Consider the following 26,368-nt stretch of genomic DNA (forward strand, 5'->3'; position numbering starts at 1 on the left):
TTGCACAAGGTATTTATTTGCATATTCTATAGTTCATTTTTATTCTGGTGCATTTAGTCATGTGAGAAGATCTGAATATCTCTACAGTGCAGGACTAGAAGTTTGCCCTTAAATTCCCAGTTTTAATGTGTTTAACCTGGTAAACTCTCACTGATTACAAGCTAAATACTCACATTTAAGATTAAACTCTGGATTTGAGTTTTGGAAGAGTAGAATCAGATTCTTGCCAGGAAAAGTCTTGAGTTTGACTCTACACCTACAGGATATCGCACCATGCAGAATCTATCTGCAATCCTCTTGTCATCCACACCCTGTGAAGAAAGGTCAGAAGGTCAGCGTTAAAGGAGGTGGTGCCAAGTCCATTTCTATCTACTCATATCAGCAAGCTGTTGGCACACACACATGCATACGCACACACAATCACTTGCTGTCTCTTCACCCATGGGAAATCCAGGAAGCCATGCCAATTCCAGCAGATGTTCCTGAAGCGCAGGCATCTTGTAAACACCATGAAATGTATTAGAGGCTAATGTAGTGGTTGCTGACAGGGGTCTTCAACACATGATTTGATTTTAACACCTGCTGCACACACATAATGTCCAAAATATAATGCACAAAAGCACTGAATTCCCTCACAACATGACAGGGTATGTATGTTACAACCCCCAAAGTTATGGAGGCTCATTTCTTAAATAGCGTACAAAAATGCGCTGCATCTATTTGCAGTTATTAGGCATATTTTCATTGTTTTGTATATCTTTCTGTCAGTTTTGTGTCTTTTTTGTCTTTCTGTGTCTCTTTGTGGACATTTAGCATCTCCACCTGCTTGGCACGTGTCTCAGTGAAATTTTGCAGGTGAAAGCCAGGGCCAATACAGTTATCCATTCATGCAGAAATGATGTATCCCTATAAAAATTAAATTGGATATGGCTCCAGATTTCTTCCTCAGAAAACTATTTGAAATCATACAAAAAGAAAGACAATATCACTTCCTACCGCATACAGTATACATCATACAGTGGTGTTTAAAGAACACTGCTATACAATAAGGACACAACGACTTTATTAAAGCTTAATGGAATAATCTATAATGTGTGTTATTACAGCAATAAATTACAGGTTCAATGTTTATTGCATGGAGCCAAAGCAAAGATTCAGTGGTAACTCTATTTTCTGAGGTTTCTGATGGGAATATTTTTCTGTGCAGCAATATAACGAGGAAATGGTAATAAAAGATTATTTCTGAGCTTAGTTTTCCATTCATAGCCGTTTCCTATGATTCCTTTTTATCACTAGTCATCAGTCTATAGAGGGAGCCACTGCAGCCTACTGATCGTTTACTGCTCCCCGGTGAGAGAGAAACCCGGAGCTCAACCTGCCCGGTACACCGCCCCCAGCATGTCACACTGTACGAGCCGCATGTTCATCACAATTGCTGCTTGCACTCCGGCAAACATCTAACATCCACTGACTGCACCGACTGCAGAATAAAGACAGACCTGCTGCGCGCACAAACTCGGATTTGCAACAAAAACATAAACCGGGGGACGTTTTCTTCTGCACGCCAGGAGAGTTGGAGATCCGCAGGTAATTGCAGGTACGTCGCCAAGGCGCCACAAGATGAAGCTACTGCATACACACGTTAAGATCAGATAACAATGAGAGCTGTTTGAGGAGTGTGATTGTTGAAACAAGTGAGAAAAATCTGCAGTAGCAGTTGATTCTTATGTTGTTCGCTTTTTTCCCCAGGCAATTGTCCGGTAACAAGTGTCTCTATCTTGAGACAATGCAGAATCATATTTGACTTGTGGACCTGTTTTGTGCAAATACAGAATTTTAATCAACACGAGCTCTGTATGGCTGATTAACTCGTTCATTTTCCTGACACTGACACAGGAGGGCATGTTTACGCACGATCTTTACGCGTATTACGCACTAATCCTTTTGGAGAAAACAGCAGAAAAACACTTCACCTAAGTTGAAGTCGCAGATTTAGCTGGAGCGCTGCCAACATAAACATCACGCCAGCAGCGGGAGATGTTGGGACTCGTTAAGCAATGCCATCAATGATGTAATAACTGGTATTAAAACTTGTAGGCTTGTCAAGCGAAAAATGATCTTGCACGCTCTATCCATTTGGTCGCTCTGCATCTCGTTACAGTGCTGCTCCGACTTTTGGTCGACATGCTGGGGATCTGCGTGTGTCTTTGTGCGGTTTTCACACATGTCCTCTCTCAAGAGGCTGAGGAGCCCGTCTTCTACACAGTAAGTGAGACATCTTTAGTATTTTTCTGGCATGCTGTATAGTTTAATTTGCTGACGCAGAACTCAGGGTTAATGCTTTCATTTATCATATCATGTTACATAAAAAGGACACTAAAATATGCATAATTTCATTGTAATCACTCTCTGTCCTTCACAGTGCACAGAAGGGTATGAGTATGACAGAGTCAGAGAGCAGTGCAGAGGTGAGAAACATTTTTGCAGCTTTTTGTGCCCAATTATGTGTTCATTTTTCATGCATTTTCAACTAAACCTTTAACCAATTGAAATGATTCCAGTACAGAAAATGCAAGTTTTTCTTTTCATCATACCGTTTTCCCTGTCAGACATCGATGAGTGTGCCTTGTTAGATGATGCCTGCAAAGGAGGGATGCAGTGTATCAACCACTTTGGTGGATACCTCTGCCTCCCTAAGAGTGCCGTCATCTACATCAGTAAGGAGGGCGAGCAGGTGCCGCTGCCGGAGCCTGTCCCTGCTGTCCCCGCTGTCCCACCCAACCAGCCTATCCCACGCTCTCCAAGCAACCCGGGGGTCTCCCAGTCCACCCGGACCATCCGCTGTGCACCAGGATACACTGCAGATGACCAGAATCTCTGCAGAGGTAAGATCAGCCGCACCAGGCACTCCCTACCCCCTCTCTGTTCAGTCATAATATGATACAAAAGACCATCAAAGTAACTTTGAAAAACTAGCCTTTCATATTTATTTTTTTTACACCAACACATGGAGACGGGTCCTCTTATCTCAGCAAGTAGTGTTGACAAGCTCCTCAGGAGAGAAATTGGATTCTGTCAGCAGGAGAGGAGGTGTAACCACAAAATATGGTTTAGAAGTGGAAAAGGGATGCCTGCCACACTCTCTCCATAAAAAAGTTACAGATTACACCCTAAATATGTGGGTGCAGATAAAATCCCACTGTGCTTTTTACTGCAGTATACTGATAGATGTACAGAGGTGTTTTTATCTCCCGAATATCAGTAGAATGCTTTTGTTGCACTTGGCCAGATGCAGTGCTGCTGCGTGGAAGAATGTGTCTGAATGTGTCTCTCGCAGTGCTATGTAGGTATTTGATAATTACTTGCTAACGACCTGAGAGCCTCAATAAGCAGAGCTCCAAAGGTGAACTGTTCATCCATCTGTCTGACAGTCGTCAACAGCTAAACCATGCGTGGCTGCCAGATGTGTTGCAAGCTTCTCGCTTTTTCTCACTGTGATGTCATGTTTTCTAAAGTCTTTGGTCGCTCGCAGCATGATGTTTTTGGCTGGAGTTCAGCTTCTCCTTAAAATATAAGAAATTGTTCTTGTTTTGGGTGTTTAGGTCCTCCGCTTCAGGGGCAAATCAAGAGGATTTCTAAAATGGTGTGTTAAGCTCTACATACAGCCTCTACACCCAGTCGGTATTCCCTGGGCTGTGACCAGTTTGAGGTTTTGGTAGCTGCACAAGATTGTGTGGGTGTGATCCTGGGTTTGGGCAGGACTCTTTGATCTTGACAAATGGGGAGTGGTTTAAAGATTCATTCTTTGTCTCACTAACACGCACACACACACACACACACACACACACACACACACACACACACACACACACGTGCCCCTCGTTGCATTGAGCCAGATGTTCATAGCTGCACCTGAGAGAGAGAGAATCTCTGATATCACTTGCAACCTCTTATTGCTCTTACTTTGCCATCTGTCTTGGTCTGTGAGGGATCGGAGAGTGTGTTTATGTAGAGTTAGCTGTATAAATGTAATGTAAGGCAAAGTGCATTATCGTAAATTACATGTGTTCAGTGGTAAGGAGCTTGCCAATAGGTAGAGGCATGTGGTGAGTGGCTGTGTGGTGAGGCTTGTGGTCACAGAGCTCCAGTGAAAGTAACAAATTTGATTTTACACCTGGGGCAAAGATATGTGTGAGGTGCTTTATGTGTTTCTCTGAATTGGAACCCAATTAGGTTTTATTGGAGTGTAAAACATGGCAGCATATCAGCTAAAGTAACCACATAAGCGAGCTGGCATGGGTATAATACTTATTCATTCACTGGTGTGCTGTTTCAGTGCATGGGCTAAACAAAGATAGGCTGTTGCTGTCAGTGTTATTGCTTTGAAATGACTGGAGTTTTAACTGGAAGGCGTCTCGTGCCGTCTCCTGGGCGTATATTTCTGCTGGTGGAGTGATATAATCTTTGTTTACATCAGTCTCCGGTTTCTCTGTCATTACCTTTAATGTGCTACAATGAGCCAATTGTTCTTGGACACAGAATTGTCTTTTCTCTTTTTTTTGGGTTCCACAGTGGCTGGTTTTGCACAGCTACGTATCTTGCTAGCGAAGGAATTCCCATTAACTTTCAATGGGGGGAAACCTCAATGTATCAAATAGCGCTTACATCAGGCTCCTTCCCTGCTAACTCACCACTCTGTGGGGGAAACCTAGAGTGCAGAGTCAGGTAGGGCAAAGGGGAAGATGAAAGGCTGACACTGACTAAATAACCACAGAAGTGCCGGAGCACTGACCAAGCCAGGTTGTACCAACGTCATGGGTAGTGCTGCTGCTGAGTTGTTTTGGTGACTTACTGCTGAGTGTGTGGCGAATAGTATTGAGACCTGGAAAAAGATGAAGCCAATTTTCCAAAGCAAAATTGTTTAAAAAAAAGAGTTTCTTAAACAAAATAGCTCTTTATTTGCGCTATCGTTTATGCTGATTAAAAACAAAACAAACCACAAATTATATAACACACTTCACACAGATTTTCCTTTTTAAACGTAGCTTTCATGTTTGTTCCCATTTTGCAAATGGGCAATAAAGCCATTTGGCTCTATAGTGTGAACCCGAGTCTAAAGTGTGTGTTGTTGCAGTGACACATAGGGGAAGTTGGCGCCCTGCTCCGGCCCCGGCCACACAGAGACACTATGAACCTTTACTGTATGTGTGACAGCTTAATGATGCCTCACATTTCCATGACCTTCCCCCTCCCTCCAAACATACACACACATACTTACTGTGTTTACCGCTGGGAGATGCCTACAAGTGGCTTGTTGTAGTCTTATGTCTGCATATGAACTCTTATTTTCAGCAGAAGTGAGATCACCTCCTCCTAGAAATCAATCAAAAGCGTTCGAATCAGTTATTAAATCTGATGAAAAGTGGCGAGGCACTATTTTATGATCCTCATTTACAGTTGAACGTTGTTTGACAATTGTCATACTTACATAAAAGTATATGTAACATTTCTGAATCAAAATGTCAACTATAATTGTTATATTTTTTTGAGTTGTGCAACTTCTTTATCCCAAATGTTTTACATTTTTAAACCCAGAGACATTTGTATTTCTATTCAAGGTGGTCGCCATTGCCCTTTGCACATGTTTTAGCGCTGTGGTTGCCTGTCAGATGCTGTTATTAATTGACTTTTTTATTGACACACTTTTTAGATCTTGGTAGTTCTTCATTATGTACTTTAATCTGATGAAGGATTTTAGTTATCGGACATCTGGATCTTAAGTAATCAGAGAAACAAGCTGAGCAAATGTTAGCTCAGCGCCAGCCCCTCTGCTGACATGCCAAACAGCATCGGAGAAACACTGATTTTTAACGGGAAACTGCTTTATTCAGTGTTTAACCAGTTTTAATTACCTGGTTGTTTGTTCTGGAGAGTATAAGACCTCTCTGGATAATTCGGCTACCAGTAAAAACCTACTTAACATCTGGATCTTAAGTTATCAGAGAAACAAGCTGAGCAAACGTTGTGCAAAACAGCAGCAGCATTGGAGAAACACTGATTTTAACAGAAAGCTGCTTTATTCTTTGTTTTACCAGTTTTAATCACCTGGTCTATTTGTTTGGGAGAGCAGGAGACCTGCGGATAATTTGGCTCCCGGTAAAAACCTCCTGAACAATGAACACTGAATCATAACCATGAAAAAAATTAGCCTTAGTGGCTGAAAATGACATATTCTATGTTCAACTGTACTTTCAGTGGCTTCAGGCATTTAATGTTGGCCAAAGAAAGTGATACATATCATGTTTTACCCTTTCTAATATTCTCCTCACACATCCTGAGTTTTATTTTTCATGTCTAAATTAGATACTCATGCGCTGCAGTATGGGACATGAAAGGACATGCCCCTCCAGTTTACCTGTCTGGTTTCCTGAGGTCATGCAGGCCACATTACCACCTACATGCCTGACTGATTTTTAAGCTACGTCTGGACTCTCTTCACCTGCAGTGGCTGGAAATCTTTCCTAACTATGTTCTATTAAGGCCGTTAATCCCTGTGTGACAGAGAATTTGTGTACTTTTCCGAACAAGGCCAAGTGCATGCAATAACATTTTTCCACACAGATGCAATACACTTGGGAGGAATATCTCTGGAATGTCAGTGGTGGTTGTTTTTTCCGTTTGCTCCCATCTTTTGTGATGGTAGGAATTACTCATCACCTTTGACAGATAAGCATCGGATCGATCTGCGAGGAGCAGGAATGCAGAGAGCAGAACAAGCAGAGAGAGCACAACGTGACGCTGCTGCACAATTTGACCTTTACAGATTGTACTTTACAGCTCCACTTGTTGTTGTCTCGTCCTGACATTTGCACTTGAAGTCAGTCTTTGCTCATCCACAGACAATATAAAAACATATGAGGATAGAGCGATTACATTTTGTCAGGAAATTCCTACAGATGTTATCTTGTTAGTGTTTGTTTCTCCCAAACATCCATCAAAGATAAGCAACACAGATTTGGAAAATGCTGCATAATGAAGGAAGACTTGCTGATACAGGATGTTGAATTAAAACATTCAGCCACAATTTTGTTGAGGAAGTGGGATCAAACACAAGCAGACCCACTTTGTTTAGGGTTACACCAGAGGCACACCTTTGTGCCTGTTGAACCCTCCTATTACCAGATAAGCTCTTGTCTTCCACCTGTTCTCAGACCGATGATTTGCACTGTCCTGCATCAGTGCCTCTTCACTATGTAACTGTCCCAGTGCCCTACAGTATAATTTTTGTGTCCAACTTATTGCTGCTGTTCAGCTGAAACCACCGGTGTTGTGTCTTTGAGCCTTTGAATTGTAGATGCATATATATTTAGATTTTTGGTTGAACTATCCCTTTAAACATCCAGCAATCATCATGTTTTAAAGTCAGATTGCTGGCTTTCAGAACTCACTTTCCATTAACAAGCCGTGCCAGAAAACCTGTGGATGTTGCAACCCCTCAGTTTCTGATAAAGAAGTTTCCAATTCTTTAATGCTCTTTTGATTACTGTATGTATTTTGACATCAGTGTCTCCATGGCAATTAACTATTTTAATCTCTTGAAATCAAGAGTAAAACGGCTGCAATTGAAACGACAACGAGATAATAACCTTAAAACAATATCAACACATTACACAGGGAATCACATAACATTACTATAAATGTCGAAGAACGACTTCTAGCCCTCCCGCGTTTTAAGAACATGGTGACAGCATTTCATCAGCTTCCTAACGCTGGCAGGGAAGCCCAGAGTATCTTTCAACCGTACTGCAGGCAGCCCCTCTTTTGGCCCGTGCAGTGCTGCTGTACAGTACGCTGTTATTGCTTGTGGTTTTGCTGCTGGCTCCTCGCTGCCATCACATCAACGATGGCAGAGAGGAGCGAGGGGGGGAAGCAGCTTTGCAGTGCCTCCTCGGCATAAGTGCTTAATGTTGTTGTTATTATTCTCCCTGAGGTCGGTGCCTGTCCAACAGCCAGCTGCTTCCTCCTCTGATGTGCTTTCATGTGTTGCTCTTTCCGTTTACCTCATGATGGAAAGGGACACAGGGCTGCTATAAATCACTATTTCGCTCAGCTGGGTGACACTCACATGCGATCGCAGGGTTCTCACACTGTTTCGCCTTTGATACATGTGATCACACTTTATTTCAACCATGTTTTCAAGTTTTATTCCTTCCATTCATTCCCCAACTTTGTTTTAACCCTGACCAGCATGGAGCCATTGCTGTCTCTTTTTAAGGGGGTGGGTGACTGAGGGCAGGGTTTCTTTAGGTGGAGATAGCCGGGAATTGAAGATTAATTTGAGATGCAGCTTTGTGTCATAAATCTGTATTACACTCTGTGTTTTTGGTAAATGTTTAAAGTTTATAATGTAAAATGGATTTGAACATCATGATGGACATAAATGAAGGCCATTAACATGGTCAATTATGTCTCATAAGTTGTTTCCATAACCATTGATACTATTTGTTTCACAGATTTGGTGCTAAATTTGATTTAAAAAAAAAATCAAAAATTGCTTCAAAATACCACATTTAGACACCAAATGTTGAGGAACACCATAGAAAAATCCATGCTGTGTTTTCTTTTTGGAGATTTATGCAACAATTACAGTTTTTTTGCGAATGGATGGCAAGCACTTCTGTCCTGGAAAACTATTGCGAAACACTGTTATTATTAATATACTAAAGAAAGCCATCATCCTCTGAATGCCCTGGGTCTCTAGTTTGTGGTTGTGAAGTTTCATGAGGCTGTGATTATCTTCGAGGTAACAGCAGGTCAATTTATACAGTACCCACAGAACCCATCTTCATTCAGATATCTTGAGGTCAGATGTCAAGGGACCCCTGTGCAAATGGCCATGTCAGTTTTTGGAGCATTATTTAGCTCCCTTCCCGACAAGTTCATCAATGAATTCAGTAGGTCTTCTAGCTTCATATGTGTTTTTTTTTAACTGAGCCTGCTACAGCCTCTTAAACCTAGGCATGTCAGGTGGGATTGCTGTTGGTTTCAGAGGATTAAAGGCCATAAATGGCCACAGCTTGACTACTTGCACGTCAGGTGGGCTGAGTGATTGATGTCCTTCAGATTGAATAACAGGAGAGTTGCTCAGCATTTCTTTTTTTCTGGAAATTTTCAGAGTAACAGGAAGGATTATTATCAGTGAGGAATGTAGCTGGCACACTGGACGGATTTTCAAGAATGTCAAGTCTCTGCCCAACCTTTAGAAGAGTGTGGAACAAACTCACAAACCAGTTAGTAAGTGTCAGCATGACTAAAACTCCTGTTCCCCCTGAACAATGAGAGCGATGAGAGGGGGAATCTTGGGAGTGGTGCGAAGAGAAAGAGCATGGAAATATTTCATGCCCTAATACGGATGGAAATACACAGAATATAAAGCTAGAGTGTCTTGAATTCTTTGATTTCTTATCTGCTTTGTGTTTGGACTTGCTTTGAAAGGGAAACACTACCACTCCCATTTGTCCTGAGGTCGTGTTCGAGCCAGTGATAGCTGCATTTCACACTGCATTGCAGAGAGAATTATACACAAATGAAACAACGTGCAGTGCAGCGTTTGCCAAGAGGGGTGATGTTAAGGTGTTCGAGGCTAAGCAAAACCAAACGCTCAGGGGCTGGTGTATGACATGCTAATAAATTTGACATTGTGAAATTTTATGGGCTATTAACATCGCACATCTTGCCCCCTGCTTTCCCAAAGATTGAATTATCCAATAATCAGAGGGAAACAGATATGCTGTCCAACAGCAGGATGGCTCCAACTGTTCTTTGGAACAGCTCCTGCTTTCCATTGCAGTGGTTCAGTGAAAACAAGACTAAATGCTCTCAAGTGATAATTACAACAAGCCCTATCATGTCAGTTTAAATCTGGAGCAAATAACACATTGTTTTGAATTCTGGCCAAACAATTTCTTGTCCCCGTTTTGGACACATGTGCTGTTTCTTCCTCACCCCTGTGCACGCACTAACACTTTACATCTCTTCATAGTGCATCACCCCCATTTTGTAAAACATTATAAAAGGCCATTTAATGTTCAAGCACCTCAAACAGGACCTCTGATGCACACACACCCACTCGTCCATTACACACACACTCTCACATTCTTTGAGCTGCCGCCATTCCCGTTACTCCCCCAACTCCCACAAGGCATTTAGAATTAATCTCCCTGAAAAGCAAGGAGTTTTTAACTCTGACATCACATATGCACACACGGCCGTAAATCTAACTTCAAATCTTAAAAAGCCCTTTTTTGTTTAAAAAAAAAAAAAGCCTCCACCCTTTCTCCTCATTCTTTCCTTCCACATCTTCCACTCTTCTGCTGGACAGCCTTATCTTTTCCCTGTGATGTTACAGCACGCTCGCTCTTAGAGGAAACTTGTAAGCTGTGTTAAATAAATTCTGCAAAAAAAAAAAAAAAACTGACCTCAGAGAACAGAGTCACTTCTCCCCACACGCAACACATCATCACATTTGATGGTAAAATCTGTTTTCCTGTGTAAACTATATGGACTGTACTGCATGTGGTAAGCTGCGGAGGCTTTATTGGACCTGAGAGCCAGCCAGTGTGGGATGCCCTCCCACCCCCACCTACACACACACACTTGTACGCACGCACACACAAACTTCTGTGGAACTTTGTGTTGGCAGCGTCTTAAAGGTTTAGTGACAAAGTAGCAGTTACCGCAAGATATTCCCGTGAATGAACCTTTGGATTGCATTCAGCACATATGCTTTTATTTAGAGCTCTCCAAGCTTTCTCAAAGGGAGTGAGGATGACTTTTCCGTACACAGAAAATCTTAGGAAGCATTGCTGCATTGTTCACATTTAAACAATTTAAAGTTAGCCATGTGCATGTACTTCAAACCAACAGTTGGTTCCTACATTTTAACATGCTCCATCTGCAGCTGCTCTCTGCCCTGCACCAGCGACACCTTGTCTGATGAATAGTCCCCAGGTACACAGTGGCATTAACGTTTTGAGACTAATGCCAGATAATTCACTGCAAAATCATTCCAGGTGCACTTGATGTAATTGTGGTCGCCAACAATGGCTCAAAAATAGAGCGAATGCTGCTGTAGGAGCTGATTCTTTGTTAAGTCTTGAAGCCATATGTGAACCAGCTCTGGCTCAGATTTTGTCCTGAATTCAGGCTGAATAAAGTCATGTGTGCCAACTGCAATTGGTCAAACTTTGCTGCATATCTGATTTGGCACTAATCCTGTCCAAGAAAATAATTGCTTACACCACAGATTGCTCACTGTTCAACCAGTCACAGCAGTGCAGAAATAAGACAAACTAAAAGGCCGACAAACTCAAGACAACTTTACCTATTAAATGTGCAGTTTGTGATTCTGGAGGAAATATAGTTGATTGTTGAGTCTCATTCTCAGGCTGTCAGATACGAACGCTTTGACCTGACAACCGATCTAAAACATCTGTAGGACCATAGAGCACGAGCATTTGCATTTCTTTAAATCTGCCTCTCAAACGATCGGCCTAGTGCTCATTCACTCTGGATTTGGCTATAAGTGAACTTTGAGGACATCATGGAGTGTTTATACTGGGAAGCTGATGTACCTTAGTCTTTGGAAAAAAAACATTTTTAGGCCCCCAAGGTACAACGTATAACCTGATGGACCCAGATGTTGCAGTTACACGGTTTGGCCACTTTGGCAAATTCACGTCAAAGCCAGGTTCTGCTTGGGTCTCCTAAAGAGCCAGTGTGTAGGATTTAGTGGCATCTAGCAGGGAGGTTTCAGATTGCAACCACCTGAATACCTCTCTGTCCACTCCTCCCTTTTCAAGCATATTTGGAAAACTATGGTGGGGTTCAGATAATGTAAAAATGTGGAGGCCCTCTCTGGAGCCAGTATTTCACATTACATTCTGGGCTACTGTAGAAATATAGCAGTGCAACATGCCAGACTGTGGAAGAGTACTAGCTCCCTATGTAGATATAAAGAGCTCATTCTAAGCTAACAAAAACACAACAATGTGTTTTTCAGGTGATTATACACTCATGGAAACATAATTCTAGATATTATATGACATCTCTGCCAACAGATCACCTTATATCCGACACCGCTCCTTTAAGTCTTGGTAATTTATCAGTGTGATGACATGTGATGGCAAGTTTTACTTTCTGTGACTAAAACAACACCATAGTTTGGTTGCCTGCTAGGCACCATGGCAGCATCAGCACACAGGACTTGCAGCTATCAGCTATCAGGATTCTCAGACTTGTGTTGTCTGAATCTATTGCCAGAAGGCAAGGCATTTCCAGTCTCAGTGAATCACCAAATACCTCCAGTAAGTAGGCGTGGTTGTGATTCACAGGGACTTCATCCAGACTTCAACTATTTGTTGACATTCATTCAAATTTTTCATTCGTAGTGTATATATACAGGATTCCACTTCCAGTACATCACCCAGTTAATCTTTAAAGGGTTAGCTTGGTTTAGCTTGCTAGGTTGACAGGTAGCTAATGCTGTGGCTTCTGTATTGTTGTTTTCTAATGCCACATTTCTGCATATTCAGCATAGATAAGTGCTGTTTTGTGGAGTTGTTTCACCTCATTGTGTTTAGTTTGACGGTGTCATTGAGCTACAAGCTGATATTAAACTGATTATACTGTATTATTACCTGAATGGATTACATTAGAGTGTTGGGATTATCACACAGACAAGTGCAACCTCATAAACCTCCTAAAGTCTCTGCAAATCACGCAAAAACAAAAATTGTGTGGATGATCTTTGGTAGATCTTTTGACCTAAGGTCTACCGCTAACACGCACAGGGGCTTTTTAACAGCGATGTCATGAAGCCTTTGGGCTGTTGCAAATGTCCATCAGAATCTCATCGTGTGATACTGCTGGAATCCAAGCTTTCGGTTTCTCACCGATACTTGGTCCTGGTTGCGGATGCACTTTCCCAGATGCCTTTCCAGCCACATCAGAGCGTTAGAGTTTCCAGAACAACACTGCTTTTATCTTTGTCCTTTACTCAGCGGGTCAGTGAGCAACAAGCCTTGTCTGTGCATTCCTCCCTGAATGCAATTCGCACCTGTTGTCTCTCAGATGCACCTTTTAGATAAGCCCTGCTTTTGTCCCTAATGTACTGAGTTCATCTTATCACTGTGCCCCCATAGAATTGAACAAATTTTAGTCCTCTTCCCTTTCCTGGCTTTAAGGAGTGAAGACAGCTTACCTTCTGTCTCACTTTATGTTTCACAAGCTCCTCCGCCGCAAATCAAGCCAATTTCTCACCGGCACCAGTCCCTCTGGATGGTGAAGGCTGGGAGACTGGCACATTTAAAAGTACTCAGGGAAGGGCATGAGGCTTTCCATCCAGGGATAGGGAGCAACAGAATACAGGTAGCGGGATTACATATTTAAAGTAGCTACAAAAAGAACCCACGAAAAGTAAACACTCTCTCTTTTTCCTAACCTTACAAAAATGTAGTTATGCTTCCTAAACCTAACAAAGTAGTTCAGTTTCACAATGTAAATGATGTGAAACAGCAACTGGGCCTATTTTATAGGATAACGTGCAAATTCCCATGCATTACTTTCCATAGGAAACCATACAAGCCTGTTCATGAAAATACTTTGTAAAGCAAAGATTATTTGCAGGTATTACTTTGTTACCTCTGCCAATGAGATAATGTTTTTTGGTTTGATTTGTTTGTTTATTATGAAAAAACACTGTTTCGATATATATGACACTTGAATATGACTCTTTCTCAGGTGCATCTAAACCTTTCCGGATGGAAAATACAATTGTGTCTGTCAAAGCAGCACAAAGTTACATTTTTCCAGTCAGGTTCTTTTGACTATTGTTAGGCTACACATGTGCCAAATCACAATGCAGTAGGAGCACTCCCCCCTTTCCTCTCCTGTGTGTGGCATTGAGGATAACTGTCTGTCATGCTGTTAAACTGATGCCCACTGGCTGTCTGCGTATGATGGGTTGTGTCAGACCACCCAAGAGGACTGCTGGTGGGCCTACAGGGATGAGAGTGTACAGTACGGGCGTATTTGTAGTGTGTGTGTGTGTGTGTGTGTGTATGCGCGGGGGGGCTGGGAAGAGTTGGAAGATGGAAGTTCAGAAAAAAGGGTGGGTGGGGGGGAGTAATGGTGAGAAAAGTCTTTGACACACCAAAATTGAGAACGTGTTTGCAGGATCAAGATAAAGAGGAGAATCTTTCCACTGCTGCGCCGTGTATTTGATCTAAAACTGGAAAACTGCTTGAATAACTGAAGGGAAAAAGTACTATTTTGAGGTTTAACACATTCATTCCCTATTAAGGATGGCTTATCACTGTCAAAAATAATTTTCCTGATGAGGGTAAATAAATAAATATATTAGTATAGTGTGTGAGAATTTGTTTCGCAACTGGAGGTTTAACATTAAACAAATTCATAACCTCATCATCCCAACACTGCTGATTGCATGCACAGTACCAACCGAGTCATGTTTCAAATTTTAGTTTTAAAATCATGTTTGTCATTAAATCGGTCAGTGATAAATGTACAGAGTTTTTTACAGTATAGAATATAGAATCTATAGATATTTTAGAAAAAAATGGCTTGACTTGATTTGGGAATTGTAGCATGTTTCTGGCAGGGTCTTTGTGTTTTTAAGCTTCTTTTAACCAACATCAAACTACTGCTTATCATGTTATATAACATATTAATGACGGGATAAATGAGGGATAGAAAGTGGATCTGTGTGCTTTTGGTCCGATGGATGTCTGATGAGAGAGTGAAGCGTTATGGTAGAAAGCACATGACTTATCAGTTGAGCTGTCTCTCTCCTTTTGCACACACACACACACACACACACACACACACACACACACACAAACTTCCCCCTTCAAAGAGCTGTCCTGTTAGCAGAAGATATGATCTGTGTTTTCCCCTTCACCCGGAGCTGCTGAATAAAAAGCCCTCTTTATTTGATCGCCTGCTCTCTGTGTGAACATGTGTGTTTATGCCCATGTGTGTGATGTGATGGTGTCAGTGATCACACAGTTTTACTGTCTGTGGAAAGCAGTTCACACATCACAGATCACAGAGTACATATAGTCCAGACACGTTGCTTTGCTTTGTCTGCCACATGTTCCTGCGTACAGTAGGCATTAACGTCGCGCAGCTTCCTCTCACTGTCTGTGTTTGTGTGTTTATTGCAGACATAGATGAATGTGCGACAGGTAGACACACTTGTGGTTCTGAGCAGACGTGCTACAACACCAGAGGCTCCTACACCTGCCAGTGTCCTCCAGGCTACCAGAAGAATGGAGATAACTGTATAGGTGAGTCATTGATGCAAAATCTGGTGGTCTGTCGATTTAAATAATTCCTTTTTGCACTGTTAATATCTTCATGGTTCTCCTGCACCTGTGTGTGTTTCTGTTTGTCTGCAGACAGAGACGAGTGCGCCGTGACCCACTACTGCATGCACAGATGCATGAACACACAGGGCTCATACTACTGCGAGTGCAACGCAGGTCACAAGTTGGCCAGCAACAACCACAGCTGTGTTGGTAAGTCACTGAAAAGCCATGTGTACTCTCGTGTACAACGTCGAATAGTAAAACATTTTTGCTTCAGTGCTTCGTTACTCAGTGGAATCCGTGTATCATTCGTTCTTTCCATTTTCAATTGGCAATCAAAATCCAATAATGAAAAATTGACTGGTTATTTTGTTATTTGTTGTCTATTATAAAACGAAAAACAAAAAAAAAAGTTTGTTTTTTCATATTTCAATATTAGGCTCAGATCAAAAATACGAAATGAAAAAACGGGCACCAGGACTGAATTTGATTTGGATATTTAATTGGTCCGGTTTATGTGACCCGGAAGTTTGACTGTGGTCAACTGAGCCATCATTCTCTTCTCCGTAGTCAAACCAGCCGTCACTATATAATGTAGTGCGCCCGTATTGTGATATTTATGGTAAATTCATTAAACTGCTCCAAGCGAGCTGACATGAAGGATAAACACTTTACTGTCATTCTTTCTCACTTTTTTTCAGTATAAAACTCTTATCAGCAGAGAGGAGATGAAGTATCAACTTTACATGAACACACCACGTGAAATAATTTTATTTATTTTTTAAACATAATGTAATATATCTACTGTACAGTTTATATCCAAAGGCGTCTTATTAAAAAAAAATCCACCATGAACAGTTCTGTGAATATCATTCAATTAATCTTATTTCCATATTTATCTGTTTTTTGGCCTGGTTGTGTAACACTTTATTCTGAAAACTGAAAACCGCACCTTGACACATCAAATACATTTTCGGCGCAACGCAATTTAATTATTTCTCAATGAATATCACAATACGGGCACACTACATTATTCAGAGACGGCTGGTTTGACTACAGAGAAGAGAATGATGGCTCATTTGACCGCAGTCAAACTTCCGGGTCGCATAAACCAGACCAATTAAATATTGATTAAATATTATATAATATCAAATTCAGTCCTGGTGCCCATTTTTCCATTTAGTATTTTTGATCTGAGCCTAATATTGAAATATGAAAAAACAAGAATTTTTTTGTTTTTTTGTTTTATAATAGACAACAAATAACAAAATAACCAGTCAATTTTTCATTATTTGATTTTTGATTGCCAATTGAAAATGGAAAGAACGAATGATACATGGATTCAGTGGCAGCGTGAGACATTTCATGTTGGTGTTAACTAATTAAACAAGAAATCAAGTTAAAATCTAGTGTGGTCTCCTACAGTTAATTAAATATATAAATTGCGATCACAGTTTTGACTTTCCACAATGATAAGAACATGATTGACTGTGATATTGGAGTTTAAAATGCCTGCTCAACTCAGAAAACTCCACTGTAGATCAAATTAAACGCATCTTATACAAGGTCAGCCACCAGGGGGTGATCAAGATTTTGGCTTCACTTTTGGGAAGCTGTCATGCGTAGAGTGCATGAGTTTTGTGTCCACAACTAACTTATTCAACCACCTAAAAAAACCTCACAAACTGCAGAACAAATGAAGGCCAGGAATAGCGTTACTAACATTATCTCACTGTATACCCGCCCTTATCCAGGATCAGTCTCATTTTGGTGCAAATATTTGTGTATTAGCAGAGAATGTAGCACAACATGGAAGGAAAAGCAGAGATCAGTTTATATAAATGTGAAAGTGCAAGAAAAATATTTTGTCCGCAAAATAAATCACTATATATTCATCAAAATATTCATCATTATCATTATGGCCATAATCGTGCAGCCCTACTGTTAGACAGAGATATCAACTCACGCTCACTGTGCTTCTCAGTTTTCTCAGGATGCAGATATTTTAAACTCAGGAATAGCTTTAACAGACAAATGATGCACGAGCTGTTGTTTTTTATGCCTGGAAGCTCAGAGCTATCATGAGACCGTGCAACCTGAACCCACACAGCAAACCTCCTGCGGAAGTCAAAGAAAGTTGTTGAAAATGTTTTGTTGTGTTAGAGAAGTGTTTGACTCTGAAACACAGTTGGATTTCCATCAAAACTCATGACTGGCTCCCAGCTATACTGAAACATGTGTGTTTGTGTTTCTGCTTAGTTCTTTATTAAAGTGTAATTCCTATTTTACGACTAGAGCTGCAAAGATGAATCCACTATTTGATCAGTCATTTGCAGAAATGCCAACTATTTACTAGATCGTTAAAGCAATATTTAATGCATGTTGGAATGTCCTGCTTTTCTCTGCTTCAACATATTAAACTTACTAACTTGGACTGACAAAACAAGACACTGAAAGACATCATATTGGACATTTTTCGCTATTTTCTTACATTTTACAGACCACTATCAATTTATCAAGAAAGTAATCAGTAGATTAATAAATAATGAAAATATTAGTTTCCAACCTCTAATGATGACTTGGATCCTATTTTAATATTGTTAGGCATCACTTCTTTTCATTATGATAACATTGTACTCAACATACTAATTGCTCATATCTGAGTAACCAGTCCTTGGTCATTAATATGGTGAGTACAGTGTCATTAAAATCTTATTGATGGCCAAAAATAATAAACCAGAATTATCCTTTTTATATCCATGTGGGTAAAACATCTGATTTTGTTCCAGATGTGAATGAATGTGATGTGGAGAATCCCTGTCAGCACCACTGCTACAACCTGATTGGTTCGTTCCTCTGCCAGTGTGAACAGGGCTACGAGCTAGCACAGGACACGGCCTCCTGCCAAGGTGAACACACACACTCAGGCACAAACACATACATCATTTACTGTATAGAAAGACAGACAATGGAGCCAGAAGCCGTGTTTCCATTAAAGACGAAGCAAATTTTCAAGCGAAATTTTGAAATTAGGGACGCTCCCATCAACTGGTTTAGAGCGAATAAACAAAGCTGCATAAACGTACTTTCGTCAGAAGATGGCAGTGTAATGTATAGCTGTTGTCTAATCTGTCAGTGAACAGTAGAAGAAGTAGTGATTGCGTGAGAGAGAGAAAAAACAACAACAAAAAAGAGGTTGCCAATCGGACAACTTTCGCCACCCATGAGAGAAAATGGAGAGAATTATAACAGCCCATAATTGTTTTTTCACGTCAGCTTGTCTTGACCGGCAGAGCAGAAACAGCTAATCAGTCATATGAGTTAAATGTTCACTACATCAGAACTTATTCGTAAAAAAGGTTTCTATCTCCTGTTTAGAGTATTAACTATTTTTTCAAAAAAGACAAAAATAACCTCAATCGAGCGGAAGTTTTAACAAACTTTGGTGTTTCCATCAAGCTTTTTTCACGCAAATCTTGAAAAATGTGCATAGAAATGTGTTGATGGAAACACGTTTAGTGTCTGCACAGTAGTGATCAGGTAGTGGAGCCATGATATTGAGGTCACGCCCACACACCCCCACAGTCAATCACAAGTAATTTATGGCTGTCAATCAGGATGTTATGCCTCCTTTTATAGCATCAAATAACAAATTAAAACCAAACTCAACAGAAAAATGAACACTTGAACAAACACCTGCATGATAAGAACATGAGAGAAGCCATTTATAGGATAAATGTATTCCTTAGTTTGACCCATGTCAGGGTTTATGGAAAACATTATATTTGGCTCAACTTTAGAGGGTCAGTTATGTCTTCCATCTTTATAGTCTGTGACATATATCTTAGTCATAGAAAGATGAAATACTGCAAATAAATGCATGTTTGTAAACAACCATCACATGACTAGCTGTATGCTCATTATCTATGTTGTGTTTGTGTGTGCATATTTCCTGTTCAGACATTGATGAATGCAGCTTCTCCAGCTACATGTGTCAGTACCAGTGTATAAACAGCCCAGGAAGTTACTCCTGTGAGTGTCCTGAAGGATATCAGCTCCAGGGAAACAGGCTGTGTCAAGGTACTGCAGTCCTCCTTTTTCCTTCCATCAATCTTTTTTAAAAATCCTATCTTAGTTTGTTTATTTATCTATCTTACCCTCCTCTCTGTTTTCACACACAACAAAGTTCCTCTTCTCTCTCTCCCTTCCTCCTCTTCCTTCAACTCTTTGAAGATAAGAAGATGTTAAGAGGAACTCGATCATTTTTTCTGCTATCATCCACTATTCTACCTCTCAAGTGGGGAATGAAAGCCACTCTCGACCAGCACTGTCATGGAAAGAATGCAGAGGTTAGGCAATACAAACACAGCAACTTTGTGTTGCCCCTGCTCAGCCACCTCTGTGAATTTATATGCATGATGTTGGTTTCTTGAAGTGGATTTATTTGAAGCTCCGGCGCTCGCTCAAAGGGAGAGCTGTTATTTTTTCCTCTCCCCCTCGGTCAGGTGCAGGCTTTATAGGGGGAGCCATGAATCCGGCCGGTTGTGTCAGTGGTGATGAATCCAGGTTGCTGTGCCAGAAATAGCCCTGTGGTTTGGGGCATGTTTGATGGGGTTATTTTCATGGTGCTGCAGGGAAAGAGTTGCAGTTGGTTCCTGTGAGGGGTTGCATCGGGGGCTTCCCTCGACTACACATCTGCAGGCTTCCCTCTTGTATTTCTTTTCTTCTTCACAGCTGCTGGAAACACAGCTACATCCCTAAAACACTGTTCCCGAACTGTACAAGTCCTGACCTTGACTGTGTTTTCACAGCTCTGTTTCATGAAGCGTGTAGAGTTTGTGTGTGTTTTGGAAGTGCGGGATACTAGCATTGTCATCCAGCTATTTTTGACCACTCTCTCCCTGTCCTTCTGCCAATCACAAGACATAAATGAGTGTGAGACGGGGACCCATAACTGCCAAGACGATGAAATGTGCTGGAACTATTTCGGAGGCTTCCGCTGCTATCCCAGAAACCCCTGCGAGACGCCTTACGCCAAAACCTCTGAGAAGTCAGTAAACATCATCCTGTTCTTTTTTTCTTACTATCATCTGTGCGGCCAGTTTCACAGAATTCTTGTGTGTTTGCAGTCGATGTATCTGCCGATCTCAGGCCGAGTGCCAGGGTCTCCCGCCGTCAATTGTCTACAAATACATGAGCATCCAGGCGGACCGGGCCGTGCCAGCGGACATCTTCCAGATTCAGGCCACCAACATGTACGCCAACACACACAACACATTCAGGATCAAAGCTGGGAATGAGGCAGGAGAGTTTTTCCTGCGGGTAAGTTGAAAGGAATAATTTTTTGTGTGCTGCATGAAAAGTTGGGGAAGGGTATATCAGGTGATAATGCCGAACTGTAACAGTGTCAACATTTGCTCTTTCAAGCTAAATCCATTAAATTACTCACATATGCGCACTATTATCATCCTCCTGACTCCAACTCCTTCCTGATATTTTATCAACATTATGGTGCCTGTAACAAAGACACTAATATTTTGTCCTTGCAGTAATGCTGCATCAAGATAATATTTGGCACTCGAAGCAAACAAGAGTCAGAATCTACAGCCATGCAAACACAATATTTCAGGGAATTACATCAGATTTCGAATAAACGTCCACTTGTTCATCAAGGATGAACTGATCTTTTTTTTTTTTTGTTTCGTAACAAAATACATTTTTGGCCATAACTCAAGGATTCATACACTAATCATTTTCATTAACAGGATAAAATGACGAAGTGATGTCATTGTATATGCAAAAGGTCAAAGGTCAACGTCTCTTTGACATCATAATGTTCTGTAAAAGCACATTTCTGGCCATCATTCAACACCATAACTCAGCAACAGAAAGGAAGATTGGGACCATATTTGTGCCACAAATTGGCATCTATTGCATTTTTGGATTGACTTTGTACTGTTTGTGCTGTGCAAAAAATTCCCATTGCACCTTAAGCCTGCACATAGGCACTCCTTTGAGCCAAATGCTAACATCAGTACGCTAACATGCTTACAATGACAATGCTACTGTGACATATTGATGTTAAGCAGACAAATGATTACCATGCTCATTATCTTAGTTTAGCTTGTTTGCATTCTAAAGTTTGCTTATTAGCAGCAAACATGAAGCACAGCTGAGGCTGGTGGGAGTCTCTATAGTATCCCACCACTGCATTGTAAAAGATATATGCGAAGTCTGTATTAACATGCTTACATATCGACTGATTATATTCTTATATTCTTGCAGCGTTCCAGCAATGTAAGTGCCATGCTGGTGCTAACCAAGCCTCTGTCTGGCCCCAGGGAGTACATCGTGGACCTGGAGATGGTCACTCACCATCTGACCATGAACTACCGCTCCAGCTCACTGCTGCGGCTCACAATCATAGTGGGGCCCTACGCCTTCTGAGCAGCACAATCCCTAGCACCAAACATAAGCCTGGTTCACCAAACATAGCAGTGTAACACAAGCACTCGCCTGTATCAGCATAACATACTGTACATTTTCATACAATACAACATATAACGTAGGCTGTCCCAGACTCATACAGCAGCACAGCAGTTCCACTAGGCTTGCTCATGACAGACCATGCTGTAATGTGACCACCGGGCATCTTTTTCTCTCAAAGTGCAGGGAAGCATTGTGATAAAGGGTTTTAGTGTTCCGAGGACTCAAGCACTCTGTTTTCAACAACAGCACTTAAACGCACAATATGTAATTTTCAGCCACTAGGGGTCTCTCAATCAAAACAATAACAAAACGTAGTTTCAGTAGAGTCCAACGTCAGCAGACAGCTTCTCCTGGTTAGGATTGCTTCAGTGTTCATTCTTCAGTAGGTTTATACCGCGGGCCGAATTATCCGCAGAGGCCCCTTCTTTTCCAACACAAGCAGACCAAGTGAGTACAAACAGTAAAAACTCTGGATAAAGTAGTTTTACGTTATAAATCAGTGTTTCTCGGACACTGTTTGGCAGACAGAGAACGTCCCGAAGGGTCTGCGAGCCTATGTTTCTCTGACAACTTAAGATCCAGACGTTCAGGAGGTTTTTATGGGGAGCCGAATTATCTGCAGAAGTCTCCTCCTCTCCAAAACAAACAGATTAAAAACCGGGGAAAAAAACACTGAATAAAGCAGTTTCATGTTAAAAATTAGTGTTTTTCCTACGCTGTTTGCTCCGCTTGTTTCTCTGATAACTTAAGATCCTGATGCCCGACAGTTAAAATCCTTCATCTGGTTCAAATATATTGTTAGAAACAACCAACATCGAAAAAAGTATATTGTAAAAAATTTGGCTTAAAACTGGATAAAAAAAATGAATTCATAATTTATGACAGCTTCTGGCAAACAACCATATCGCTGACCAATAAAATGGCCATTACTTAAAAAAATATTCTTATTTTTTCTTTGTTTTAAAAACTCTTGGGACAATCCGGGATACTGTAGAAGCACAACTTAACTAAATATATTACATAGGTCCGTTCATTTTTAGATATTTTATCAGTGAAAAGTTCCATATTATACCTTTAGCAATAAAACATCTTTCATCTTAACAATGAGACATGTTTAACCTAAAGTGCCTAAAGTGTAAGAAAGATAAGAAAGATGCTAGATGTAAACATTTTCACTTCACTGCTTCCATCATAAAAAATAATTGGATACAGAGCAATCAGGAAAAGATGCCTAGTGGACACGCATCCTGACTGTGATGAATATTTGATGCAGCTGTATCTTCATTTATCACCTTTTTTCAGACCAGAACTGCTTACAGTAATCAGTGTGTGCATCAGTGGAGCATTCAGTTGTAAGAAAGAGAGGGGGAAAAAATCATATTTTCTATATAATTTTACATGATAAAAATCCAGTAAGAGCAGCTTTTGATACAAAAAATAATTGACAGACCTTGTAAATCACAGCTTCTGTTGATAAATGTTGTAGGGGTTAGTGCTGCTGCGCCACGCTGTTTCTGTATAGTTTTACTCATGAGTAATAATTTCCAGAAGTCCAGAACAGTTCAGAAGTGTAAAGGGAGGGAATTTGCCTGTTAGTTGAGAGAGCACTAAACTTTGCATGACAACAGGCTTGATGCTCGTAGACTTTCCTCGCAGGAGTTTAGTCATGTATATACCGAGGTAACAGATCTGTGTGTGTGTGTGTGTGTGTGTGTGTGTGTGTGTGTGTGTGTGTGTGTGTGTGTGCCTGGCTTTGTTTATGCATGCAAGCAAATGAAAGTGTGAAACACAGAGGAGAGAAAGGGAAAGAGTGAGAAAGAGCTTGTTCTCTGCCCCCAGGTTTGGTGGATGTGGTTGAGCTGTTTATGTGTTTCTGTGATGCCATCCTCGCAGCCCTCGGTCACAGAGGCAATAACAGAGATTTTTTTTTTTTCAAACCCGAGAACACGCACAGGAAATGACGGCTTTCATAGCACACCTCGGCCAATCTACTGCTCACTGGTGCCACGGTGATCCTCCAGAGGAACAGCTGGGCTTTCTAATGTCGGTCCCAGTCAAGAAGTCACACTGGCACCAGGCTGGCTTGCGTGATAAACATAATTACAGTGCTTTACCCTGTTGCTGGTTCATGTGTGACACAGGGGATTATTAAAGTGTTAATACAATGCCACCACACTTTTGGCAGATTGAGAAATCTTTCACTCCTGCTTTGCCTTTCGTGACGCCGCGTGTCTGCTCTGGCTTATTGCTGAAACACTGTACACTACTGTAGACACACAGCACTGAAAACCACATTGAAAACCAACATGTTGTCACCACTTCAAGTGTAGAAAGTCATCCATCTTTCATGTGGTTTCAGCAGCAATCATGCCGTAGTGCCTTAGAGGTATAAACACAGAAATGTAATCTTATCATTCATGCTGTCAAGACTTCCTCCATTGAAATGCCTTAATTTTTTTCTCTTCTATTTAAAATATATTTTGTCATATGTATCTTATATTGATTGTACTCTGAAGAGCAAAAGTTATATTGTTGAATAAAATATGATGGATAAATGGGGCTAGCTTGTTTTGTTTTTTTGTATCCAACTAGAAAAGTCCACTCAGTAGAGTGCTGAGAATCTCCTGAATACCATAGCTCCGAACCCCGAATCAACACCATCTGAACTCCATTCAAAAAACAAGCATTTTTTTTGCAAGGTTGTTTGCTTGCTTTCTTGCAGACAGAGCTGACAAAGCACAAATTATTACTGTCTAAATTTCGGAATCAGAGGTAGTTATACCTTAATTTGTTTTTTGCAATGAAAACAGCAAAATGTGTTAATTTTTGTATCAGTGGCAGTTGGCACAGCCCTGATTTGTCCCAAACTCCATTCAGAAAATAAGCATTTTAAAAGTTGTTTGCTTGTTGTCATGCAGACAGATCTGACAAAGCATGAATTCCAACACTGTAGAAGCAACACACTGACAGTCATCCAAATGCATTTCCAGGAGAAGGCAATGAAATTCACCAAGCTGTATGCACCTCCAAATGATATTAATGTAGCCATGAGGGCGTTCGGTTTTCCCACATATTTGGGACTTCCACAACAAGCACATAGCAAGAATTGATAGTATTCCTACCACAGTAGATGACAGAAAGTAATAGCAGTATTGTTTGCACTGGTGCGTCTTGCAAAAGTAACATGAATAAATACAAATATGATCCTGTGGTCAAACTGTGATATACACACACACACACACACACAGGCATAGGCCAAAAATATGGCTTGCAACACACGAGGTTAGGCTTGTTTTTAGCTTAACTCGTTGCAAGAAATCCTTTTGCTGTATAACTGAAGCAGAAGAAGTAGTAGTTGACCACTTGCAGCCACTAAAAGTCAACAGTTGCACACATGCACGCATACACAACTCAAGGCACGATCCCCTCCAGGCTTACACCTGGTGGAGGTAGCAACTTGTGCAAAATAAAGCAACAATAAATGTGTAAAAACAATACTACTCTGCACTGTGTCTGCAACAAAGTGACTTCATATACAGTACAGTTTATTGGAAAATGCAGCGGCTGTGTGAAATGCTCCACTGCTCTTCCAATGCTTTTGGGAAAACGTGAGGATGATTTCATCTGAATATAACAATGATAAATGCAGTGAACATGATGCCCTAGCCATCATATCTATCTTATTTAAAGAGATCCAGAGGGGGATCTGGTAATATAGTATGTTGAGTCAATGTGTGCTGAGGGACAAATGTGAAGCTTGCACATACATACACACGCAACATATTTAGATGTGAAATTGGTTGGGAGGGGTTTTATGGTAAGTTGTTACTCAATCATTCTGCTGTCTAGAGCTTTAGTCAGAGCAGCGTTGGGACATGTAAGATGATACACGATGTGTCATCGTTCCCCTAACCCCATCTTCAGCTCGCCGCTCATTGGAGCTCTGTGTTTTTGCTGTCCATGCATGATTCAACCCCCGAGGAGAAAACATTGCTCACCCACTTCTTCTGTGACTCAACCATGCGCTGAACTTCTTTAGAAGAGCAACATATTCAGGTTCTTGTTCATGATTAATATTCCACTCAGGGTAATGGTTAAAATAATTAACTTAATCTCCCTGCATATAACTAGATTTATTAAATAGATCAAAGCCAACGTCATTGGATGAAGATCACAGAGAAGGAAAAAAAATCATGAAAGTTCAGTAAGTGGAATGTTTGTTACCCTCTGTCCTCTCCTCACTACAGTATCCCAGTGATGCAATAGCTGTCCTCTTGTTTTTATACTCTGAACATGTTCGGGATCAGCTGTTCATATTTAACAGTGGTGTATGTACACAGTCACATTTTACAAAAAGCAAGTGCACGTTTCAGGATGTATTACCAATAAATTTAATACATCCTAAAGGCGCCTATAGGCATCTATACTGATTTTTTCAGGTATTCTTTTTTCAATTTGGGAAGATATACAATACATCTGCAAATACATAC

General features: G+C 40.9%; 1 protein-coding gene across 2 annotated transcripts; it reads left to right on the plus strand.

Moving 5' to 3' along the window:
• The first annotated feature begins 1,403 nt into the window (after window positions 1-1,403).
• Window positions 1,404-24,438, plus strand: efemp1 (EGF containing fibulin extracellular matrix protein 1). 2 transcript variants are annotated; one of them, XM_059323816.1, is made up of 11 exons: window positions 1,404-1,597; window positions 2,162-2,265; window positions 2,423-2,468; window positions 2,610-2,885; window positions 15,246-15,368; window positions 15,480-15,599; window positions 18,179-18,298; window positions 19,350-19,469; window positions 20,313-20,439; window positions 20,519-20,711; window positions 21,675-24,438. In XM_059323816.1, exons 2-11 carry the CDS (start codon window positions 2,185-2,187, stop codon window positions 21,834-21,836), a joined length of 1,368 nt encoding a protein of 455 aa, XP_059179799.1. In that variant the 5' UTR covers window positions 1,404-1,597; window positions 2,162-2,184; the 3' UTR covers window positions 21,837-24,438. The 2 variants fall into 2 exon arrangements, with proteins under 2 accessions (XP_059179799.1, XP_059179800.1); XM_059323817.1 differs by having other exon boundaries at window positions 1,404-1,587.
• Window positions 24,439-26,368: the final 1,930 nt, after the last annotated feature.

This window comes from Centropristis striata, chromosome 20 (genome assembly GCF_030273125.1).
Source record: "Centropristis striata isolate RG_2023a ecotype Rhode Island chromosome 20, C.striata_1.0, whole genome shotgun sequence".
NCBI lineage: Eukaryota > Metazoa > Chordata > Actinopteri > Perciformes > Serranidae > Centropristis > Centropristis striata.